General features: G+C 45.1%; 1 protein-coding gene across 1 annotated transcript; it reads left to right on the top strand.

Annotated features, from left to right (window-relative positions):
- The first annotated feature begins 200 nt into the window (after positions 1–200).
- On the top strand, positions 201–4395 carry LOC141932578 (prostate stem cell antigen-like). The gene is made up of 3 exons (XM_074846341.1): positions 201–322; positions 2296–2400; positions 3950–4395. Exons 1-3 carry the CDS (start codon positions 271–273, stop codon positions 4159–4161), a joined length of 369 nt encoding a protein of 122 aa, XP_074702442.1. The 5' UTR covers positions 201–270; the 3' UTR covers positions 4162–4395.
- The last annotated feature ends 6437 nt before the right edge of the window (positions 4396–10832 follow it).

The following is a 10832-nucleotide window of genomic DNA, read 5'->3' as shown; positions in this document are numbered from 1 at the left end:
CCACTCGTGTGAATGCTTTGCCCAAGGGTAGGAGGAAAGGCGGGGGTGTAGTGGTGGAGAGGAGCTGCTGGTAGCTCCAAAAAGCTCCAAGAGGCACATAACGCAAATATCACCACCACAAACCAACCCCTCCCTTGGTCCAGTGAGCAGCCTCACTCAGGTGCCTTCACAGGGTAACCTTCTGGGCATGCCCGATTGCTGCCTCCCACAACATATAAACTGCCCCACGAGGAAACAACCCATATTCAGCACGAGAGAGGCTATCCCAAAATGAAGACTTTCCTTGTCCTCTTGCTGGGAGCAGTCCTGTGCTTGGGCTCAGGTAAGACAGCATGGAGAATCTGCCCCACATCCCCTCCAGCAGATCTTCAGCTCGGAGAAAAGACTTGTGAGGGTGTTTGGCAGTGAGGGAAGAAATACTGACGCAGTTGTCCTATGAAGGCATTTGGGTTTTGATGCAATGTCCTGGGTGTTGCACAGAAAAAATGCATAGTCCCACCTTGCTGATGGTGTGATCCTAGTGCTGGGTAGAGCAGCTTCCAGGAAAGATAAATCGTATACAAAACTGAATTTAATTGAAATTAAAGTTGTTTAATCCAGACCATATAGTTAGGGGGGGGAGCAAGGAGGTGGGAAAGTGGAGGGAGAGGATTATTTTTCTTCTTCCCAGGCTATCAAAATTGCAACATTTCTGCAAAGGTAAGTTTTTTTCCAACTTGTTTTCTGACTTTTAATTTGAAAAGTGGCCTCTGACGTTGAACAGATTGTCAGAATTTGAATGGGACAGAAAAAGGAAGAATGTCATGGTGTGTTATTTTATAAACTGCATGAGTGTGATTTGGACACTGTCAGGTTTTTCTAGCCTCACTGGGAAAAAATGGTTTTAAACCAGCTCTTCCCTAGTACCATAGAACAGAAGAAGCAGATCTCAGCAGAAATGTTTCTCAATTAACACAGGTTGTTTTAGGAATAGGCTGAGAAGGGTCTTGTGTAGTCCTGGCCAAACTTTCTCCTCTGCCAGCTTCCATCAGAGTGCTCTGAAATTTGACTTTCATTACATTAAAAGTCAGAGAAATGTGAGAGAAGAGTGCAGCACTACAGGCAAACTGGGGTTTGGCTCCTTGCCTCTGTTACTGCATCAGTCATTTATACCAGAAGGGCTTGGACAAAGGGAGACCAAGTGCCTCAAATCATGTCTTGATCCTGCTCTGAATAACACTTATTTCTAAATAGGAATTTTCTGTCTTAAAAGAGGATTTTAGGCATTAGGGTATTGACTTGAGGGATTCATGATACAAGCCTGGTGGTCATGGGGTTAAAGTATATATATATATACATTAAGTCTCACACTTGGAAGGCTCCAGTGATGCCCTGGGGCACTGGGAGGTAATAGGAACAGGTAATTGCACCATGCTCTCACTCTGGGGACTATTTTTCGTCTGGGCTAGACATTTCTAAACTGCAATGTTTATTCTGCCTTTGCTTGATGCGCATAACAGCACAGCAGATGTTAACAACACTGACTTGCATCTTCCATGGAGTGACATGTCCATGAGGGGCTGGAAAGATGTGGCGACCTGGTTTTCAGAGGGAGGCGAAAGCTGTGTTTGCACTTTGCTTTTGAAGAGGGGGTGATGGAGAGTAAGTGTCAGAAGTTGGTCAAATTGAGACAACAGGCTGGAAGAGACCTTAAAAATTGCCTGCTCCATCCCTCCCTCACCCTCTCTCCCCTCTGGACTTTCCTTCTTTCATCCAGCCCTGGCAATGACTCAGCTAAGGTTCACAAGCCCACCTGGTAAAACACTGATGTCTGTAGAGGCAGACAAATAATATCAACCTGTCCTTCGGCAGACTTCATCCCTCCATCCCAGCTCAGGAGGTGGTAATATCACAAAAAGAACTGTTCCAGACAGGAACTGAGTTAGGCATCCCAAATGCAAAGGAAGAAGCATTTGGGAAGCACTTTCCATTGACTGATGGGACCATATATGGATATATATACAATACCATATATGGATACCATATATGAGGCGATATATGAATAGCTGGTCTCTTTTTTCTCCCTCACTCCATTGACTCCATCTGAAACATTTTCAGCACCTCCAAAACTTGACTCTCTAAGCGAGTGTACTATTCTCCAACAAAAATGGAAAAAAAAGTTTTCTCAGTAACAGAGGTGCTATCGTCCTTTGAGGACACACAGGAATGGTTCTGTTTCCCAGTGCAAGCACTAAGCTGGGTTCCCTGGAGAGCCTCAGATAGATTTTTCTTATAATCCGTCTTGGTCTCTTGCAGGTTCTTCTTTGCAGTGTTACAGCTGCACGGCACAGCTCAGCAACTCCAACTGCCAGAAGAAAGTGGACTGCAAGGATAAGGAGATATGCAAGACAGAAGTGTTCAGTAAGGCAAAGTGGGGGTGGGCAGTATCTTAGTTGTGATGTTGGAGCCACACATGGTCTCAGCTTTAGGTGTCCAAGCCAGCCTCACCGACTCTAGATACACACACCAGTTGGTGTGGGCCAGCAAAGCTCAGTGTGCAGCAGGAAGAGAAAGGCCATCCGGGGAGAAAGAGTGGTTAAAAATCTTTCAGATTACTCTAATGTTAAGTAGAAATGACAGAAGAAAAATCTTTATCCCTTGGTGATAGCTGGTCCCTTGGTATGGTGCTGGCCATCACCAAGTCTTCTCCCCACACTGGCCACCACAGTGTGATTACAAAGTCATGTTAGCACATGCATGCTGTACCCCATAAATTCCTCAGTGTTTGCCAATAAATCATCTAAAAACTGATCAGTATGGCCAGTACACTGCCAGTACCTGGCATGACTCTCAGGAGGGTGCAGCTGCACTTGACATGGCAAATACCTATCAATGTCTCTCACCTGTACAAAATTAGGTTTATTTCTCTGTCATAACACCAACAATTATTTGTTTACAAGGGCAATAACTAAGTTTATGGCTTTGAAAGATTTGGAACATGAATTAAAATGTGTGGGGCTGTGTCTGGTGAAACCTAGTCATGAAGTTAGGAGGAGCATTCAATGACAGAGTTGACTTTGGGTGAATTCAATGAAAAGGATAGAATTTCACCTAGGTCCATCTACAGCCAGCTCTGAATGCAGACATCTGTGAATCTCTGGGTAAACTCCTTTAACACATTATGATTTAATTCTCCCATTCTAGATCTGGCAAAAAAATGTTTGCCCTGTCCAAATCCGTAGCGACAGTTCAGTTGCCCTCAGACCTGGGGCACAAAACCCATCAGTGGCACATTCAAACTCATCTCTGTCAGACCGTAAATGTAATGCCTCCACTGAATTTGCATATGTCAAAGACTTGGTGCCCAGAATAGCTTGTGTGAGATCAGGAGATCTCATGCAGAGCATAATCTGCTGGTAACCAGCAGTTACTGAGTGTCAACCAACCACAGAAAAACAGGCTCTGCCTCTCAGAAACACATCAAACAATAACTGCCATCTGTGGCATGGGGGTAGCCATGTTTCCATAACTTCCCGGGTGTTGAAAGGCCCCGTGCAACAAGGATGTATGGGATATGAGCAAAGATTACCCCACATGCTTGCTTCTCATCTGTTAGTGCCTTACTCCCTAACAGAGGTGTTAATGACTGCTTTCATTATTAATTAATGGCTGCTTTAATTATTAGAATTTCTGTAGCTGGTGTTGTTTTAGAAACCCTTGAGAACTGTGCTGTGGAATACACTGCCTTAAGCATATACTTGGGGATTGAAACCCTTCCAACCCCCCTCCCGACAAACTGACACCCCAAAAATACAACCTGCTACAGTAAAACATACAACTGTTTGGAAGCACTAATTTTTTTTTTCCAAGAAGGGAACTCAGATAAGAATAGCATCTCATTATTCAGTTCCGTGAGGCTTGGCTTGGTTTGCCTATAGTCCTTGTGGTAGTGATCTTGCTTTCCTTCCAGGGGCCTCATCGCTCTTCAGCCTCATCAACAAGGGCTGTGACTCGTCCTGTGAACCACTCTATCAGGACCTAGGTGTAGGCAGCAGGAATGTCTCCTGCTGCAGCAGCAACCTCTGCAATGTCAACGCAGCGAGCAGTGTGAGGTGCAGCTATGGGATGGCAGCAGGAATAACAGCCAGCGTGCTCTGGACCTTCCTGAACAACAGACTGTGAGGAGCAAAGAGGACTCCCATGACCACAGAAAGTCTTGGAGAACCCCTCCTATGACAGGAATTGTAACTGGGAGCAACGTGGTGTGTTGGGCACACAGCATCCTTGGAGCTGATGGCAGATCTTTGCCGTATGATAGCTTCTTCATTACTGTTATTATATTGCTGTAGTGCTAACAGATAAGAAAATACATGTGCATGCTATCTGCATAACACCTAAAATATACTTATTTCTGAATCAAGTGTGAATGTGTTACCTGTATATCACTTAGTCATGTATTTCTGCACCCAGCAGCAACTGCAGGTGGGTGTGTTGCATGTCTGGCCAATGTTCAATCTTGGTGATTGCTGTGTAATGCTGAGAGGTGCCACAGCAGAGCAGAACAGAGGTGGCAACTGTACTCCCAAAGCTTGAGGGGTTTATGACCAACTCTGGAGGGCACATACCCCAGGAAAACCTGTGAAGAGCACTCACACCTGAAAGGGAACTTGCTTGTGACCTAGAGACCCTGGGACCCTGCACTTTGTTAGCTACCATACAAGACAAAAGCAGTGCTCACCTTCCAGGCTACATGTGCATACAGCCATTCATATGCCTTCCCATAGCTGTAGCATCCTTGAGATGGTGGGCAAGACTGCACATTCAGGTACCTGGAACACCTTGGTGAGCAGTGATCATTGGAGTAAAGTGAAAAGGGTGTCCCCATGGTGTCCTGGTCAACCAATCTAAATCTGGGATTACCAGTCTCCATCCTGGCCATAGTGGCATCCCCTGAAGGTCTCCATCTCCCACAGGCAGGTTCTTAAGATTTCTTCTCCAGGTTCATCCTTGATCCATTCCCCATGCCACAGCCTGGGACACAGGTCCTGTCACAAGGTTGAAGAGGTGTTTATCTTAAAGGTCCTGTGGGGTTGCCTAGCAGACCAGAGAGAGTGGAGAAAGGAAACATCAGAGCTCAAATTTTCCCCTCGGGGTGCCTTGATTGTGGAGATGAGCACACCCCTGGGGCACACACCCACTTCCACCCCCAGGTGAGATACAGTCACTGAAAGATGGGGAAGAGGTAAGTGTGGGGAAAAGACAAAGGAAAACAAGAGCAGGGGATCTAGGGAAGGGTATGGGGCTGCTTCCTCTCCTCCTGAGGTGCTCTCAGGACAGGGTTAGTGTTATCTGAAAAGCCAGTTCATGCCCAGCATGCAATAACCCAATCTTAACACACTCAGGAGAGATATTGTATTTATTCAGGCCTGGGTGCTCGGTGGACTTTTCCACAAACCAAGCACACCAACAGCAGGTTTTCGTGTTTCTTTTATACACAAAAATCAGAGGTTAGTACTTTTCCAAACATGCCTATTAGATACCGATTTGTTAGTGACTAACATGTAATTATAACATGGCTTACATAATGCTTCTACTACTATGCATGCTCAGGGGAAGGCTCTTAACCTGAGAAGGGGTCTTTCTGACCTGTGGGTGTGTTTTCTAGTATTATAATGAAGGTAGTTCACTTTCAGGATGCTCAAAAGTTAGTTTCATTGCCAGGTTAAATAATCGAATAGTCACTTTGCCAGGTTGCCAAATAACATCCTCAACACAAATCCAGACATTCTCTTGATAGTCCAGGACATTCTACCTATTTCCTAGGGTTTGGAGATCAAAGCTTGTTCTTGATGAACTTCTTATCACACAAAGTCTTGCTCAACCAAGCTTCAAAACCTCGTAATTGCCTCCATATGTGCAGTAACTATAGCTACAAGCACAGTTATTAACCATGGCTACTAGCAAATGTGAAGTGCATTATATCACTAGGAGTGCTGAAGAGTAGGGTGAGACTGGTGTTTCCTGAAGATTTGTTAAGGTCATGATAATACCCACAGAGTCCTTTATTCCTTTCCTTATGATAGGAATTTCCCTTCTTCACCCGCTGATCTTTCCCCCTTCCTGGGACTCCCTGCTGAAGCCGAGTGGCTTTCTCCACTCATCACATGTAGAAGATTTTGTTCATATCTGATGAAGGAGCAGCTTAATGCAACCTCTGGCACTGACACAATCATCATGCTTTGCCCACCTTTACTGGTGTAATTATTGTGGCAACCATGCAAGCTTCAAATATCTGGAAACCATTTCAAGACCTCTCTATCGCTGATACCAATGAGGTGTCTGCATGCAATGCAGATTCTGTAGTTTTAATATCTCTCCTATACAGTTATAGCCCCTTTATCTGGTTACAGATCCTAAATTATAGTTTATTCTATGTCTATAAACTTGAGTGTTCCCATCTTGCATTGGGAGATGCTGTACAGTGTTTGGCAAAGGCAGCAGAGAAAGTATCAGACAAAGCTGCCTGAAACAAACTCTCAAATCAGACCTCCAAGCAACACATATGTGAAGAGATCTGAAAAATAAGGTAGAAAACATTCTGGAGAAGGTCACTGTGTCACATGTGCTTCCTCCCAATATAGAACAAAAGAAGACAAGGCTGGTGTCAGCAGAATGTACAGATGTCACTCCTGGGTGGGAGCGACAACAAAAGCTGGACCTATGAAGTCAAAGAGCTGTGAAGTCAGGACAGAAGTGGGTGGAGGACTAAAAGGGGAGGCAGATTGGCCAAGAACCCCATTTTCCTCTCTCATGCTCTAAGAACTATCGGAGCTGCAAAGGATGTGCAGAGCCACGGACTGAAATAAGAAAAGAAGCATTTACAGGTGGAGATGAGTCATCTGAGGGACCTATAGCCATGGGACAAGGGCCAGCATCAAATTTTGGATGAAGTCAATGGGATGTCAGAAGATAATGACACTGTCTGCTATTGTGAAAGAGAAAAGTAGATAAATCCTTGGGACACAAGGTATTAACAAGCTGCTAATTGTAGGAAGCAGAGAAGGAGTTTCCCCGAAGGAAAATCCAGAATGAACCACCTTCCTCATATGAGTCGAGTCTGATTACTGGCAGAAGGAGGATACGGCACATGTGTGGGGTGATTTATTCTGGCTTTTGCAAGCCTCCTGAGTCTTAGTCACTGAGAAGGGACAGTCCAGCTGTACATCTCCCAGCCAGGCTGTTTTCTGCATGAGTGACCAGCTCCATGACCTCTCCAATCCAGGGGCTCATCTTGCACTGTGAGAAGGTCCCTGACACACTACTGCCCTGTGCCCACTTCCTGAAACAACTCCCAGGCAGGCAGGCATGTCCACATCCAGTGGCCTCTCTCAACAAGTAATCGGCTACAATTTGCTCCCTTCTTGGAGACTGAGAGATTAGCTGTATGGAAATGGGGCCAAAACCTGATAGCCAGCACTAGAGCCACTGACTCTCCAGGGACGTTGGGTGAGACACAGCCTCTTCCAGCTTCTGGAGAGGTCAAGCACATTCAGTCCTGAAAATGAGAGGTGTCAAAAGTCCTTAGTGTGAATGGGAGCTGTTTACTTGTGTTATAGCATATTGGATTTGCTGGAGCACACCATGTAGGAGTTTCTTGCTGGAGGGGGACTTTCCCGTGCTCTGGTGGTTGAGACCTGATGTCTAGACCCTTATAGACTGAAGGGACGATTCCTCCTCCCAGTTCCTTCTCTGTATATATTGTGGAAGGAGTCCATGATCAACCGCTGAGTGATTCTCCTCTGGATTTATCTGGACATATATCCTCTCTGTGGATATATCTGGAGTTTTTGCTTGCAGTGCTGGAGATGGGGGAGATTAGACAGTTTAGAGAATGTGCAACTGGGAGATGCTGTGACTGGGATAGATACAATAAAGAGCAGGGTAGGAAGCCCCTGCAGACACGACATGATGTGAACCAGTGGAACTCGCTGCTGCTTGTTGGGTGCCTGACACAGCACTTGCAATAACACAACACTGCGCTCTCCATTCAGGTCACCGACAGACAGACTCAAAAACAACCCTTTAAATTCTGGGAAGGATTGGGAGGTGACAAACTGGGGCAGATAAATGACTCAGCCACGGGTCAGAACCTGCCAGGGCAGGACAAGGAAGAGGACTGTTTTTCCAAGTGCTGTAACTGCATGTTGACAGAAAGGCTGGTCTCCCCTGCAGCCTTGTAAACCCCTCACAAACATAAATAGGACTCAGTCCCTCCTGCTCTGGACTGCACCCTGTCAGCAGCATGGTCTGTTGGTACAGATGATCTGACATCATGCAACTATCTGAGACCTGGATGAAGGTCAATTTACTCTCTGGGTGCTGAGAAAAAGGCCTAAGAGCTGTTTGCTGGGTGACACACAAACAAAACATTTATTTGAAAAACAAGGCTATTTTTTCTGCCCAAGCAAGTTGCTTCTTGACATTGCTGGCTGAGCAGTTTTATCAGTTCTTCTATCTTTTCCACACTTATCAAAAGGCCTAAAATTGAGGACAGGCTCTTTAAACAACTCAATCCATCATGTATGCAAGAGGTTTTTATTCCTCCAGGATCAAACTCCAGTTCATTTATTTAAATAATAAATAGCTGGACAATAAAATGGATTATTTCTTTTTTTCAAGGGCAGGAGCTGCACTTTTCCAAAGGCTGCAGTTGTATTATGGACTGAATGTAAACATACAATTCTCCAGTGAGATTACCTCTTACAGATGAGAAACGCAAATCAACTCTGATCTAGAGTAAGTGCTTTGGTATGATTTTTATGGTCGGAAATATTATGGACATATGTTCAGAGTAAAAGTGTTGTTTATATTATTGTTAGATGCTGTATTTCCTATTGATAGTATTAGCTAGTAATCATTATCTTTATGGATAGGGATTAGGGCATAGAGTATTTCCTATGGCCCAGTAGAAGTTACACCCTGCGCCCGTACCTGGTCTGGAAAATGCTACCAGGGTCCCCTGAATTCAACCCAATTTGCAGCAGCTGGTTAAAAACATTTGATCACACTGGAGAAAGTCTCTGGGGCAGAGAGGCTGCATGAGCTGGCGTTTAAGGACCAGTAGTTCCTTGTTGTGCCCCACATTTCCTTTGTGGCCTGAGGCAAGTTACACAGCGTCTCCATACCTCTGCCTTGTACAGATGTTATCAGGTCCAATACAGCAAAAGATGTTCAGATAGTGACTTTAGAGGGGCCGGGGGAGAGACTTAGGCTAAAAACAAGCTCGAATAGAGTCAGCTAGCATAACAGAGCTGGGGAAGGATTACCCGCTACCAACCCACCCTGCACAGCCACATTCCGGCTCTGAATTATGCACACACTGTTGTGCAATGAGGCTTTTTGTGGCCCAAATAGACCAGAGAGAGTGCCTAAAGTTAGCACTGCTCTGCCAGCTATTAAGCCTCTGGACAGTCACTAAAAGCAATCAAAAGACCTGCCCTTTTGTTGCAGAATATCCCTAAAGTAACTGTACCCACCACTCATGTGGGACAAAGCTGGCTGGACAAGGCTGATGAAGCCAAGTTCATCCCATGCCATCTTGACTAATCCCAGTCCCATCCCACCACTTGACAACTCTGTGTGGCAGAGAGATCCCTTGCTAGCTCACTTCTGACCTTACCTTGAGCTCCCTTAATGTCTTTCTAAGTTAAATCACAGGACTCCTTGCAAACCAGATCCTGCACCCATGACTACTCTGTTGATGCTCTCAATCCACAGCTCCTATTGCAGCCCTGACCTCCTCCCTACATGGTTCCTCTGATTTCTCATCCACAAGCCCATATTATGGGGGCATGACCTTATAAAGCTCATTAAAACTCCTCTTGCTATGTGTCTGTACCAGAATTTGTGTACACCATCCACACTGAAAGAGCCTCTGTGCCCTTCATGTTCACCTCTGCCAGTGTTCCCCCACGTGAATCACTTAGAGACACCATGACCCAGCCCTGGACCCTTTCACAGCTCTGCTGGTGGCTCTCCATGGCTGGGGTAGTTTGGCTGCCTCAATTCACCTCCCCTGCAACAGAGATGACAGGTATGAGGCCAAGTCAGGAAAGGAAAATGTTTTTCTCCTTCCTCGCTTGTTATTTTCATTAAAGATTCAATTTGGCCTTCAGGGAATTTGTGGAATGAGGACTTCACCCAGGGCAGGTGAGTGAAAGTGGAGTGACAGGCAGGGAGGGGACTTGTTTTCATCAGGGTCACTACACATTGAGCTATTTGCAGGGACCCACCCATCTTCCTGGGTGACTCTGTGGTGCCACACACATGGGTGCCTTCTGTCCAAAGTAATTGTGCTTTCTGCTCTGGATTTGCATTCAGATGCATCTTTTAAACTTTAAACATGGTAACATGTTTGTCTGCTCTCACAGACAAATTCAAGAGAAAATGATGTAATCTGTCTGTAACATTCAGTGTTTCTATAGTGAAGAGAAAGGCACTCATCCTGCTTAAAATACTGATGTTAGGGCAGATACTAGTTTTTTTGACACCTATTCAACTGTAGTAATTAAAAAGAGAGGAAGGTGTGGCTGAAGTTTCAAATAATCTGTTGAGATGTGATAATTTGAATACATCTGACCTATTCTGTTCCTCTACACGCGAAATGAGATTTAGAAAAATAAAGGAAGGTTAGACTTGACATAAGAATTTGATTATTCAAAGTTTAAATGGAACATTTAAAAGAAAACAATTAAAAAACAACCCTCTGTGCTCTTTCTCTTGTATGCCATAGAGGCAGAGAATGTCAATCCTTTGAGAAGAGTGTAGTGCTCATGTGCAGTCACTGCTTCTGG

Source organism: Strix aluco, chromosome 1 (assembly GCF_031877795.1).
Source record: "Strix aluco isolate bStrAlu1 chromosome 1, bStrAlu1.hap1, whole genome shotgun sequence".
Lineage (NCBI taxonomy): Eukaryota > Metazoa > Chordata > Aves > Strigiformes > Strigidae > Strix > Strix aluco.
The sequence above is the reverse complement of the archived record's forward strand: the minus strand, read 5'-3'. Positions and strand labels throughout refer to the sequence as shown.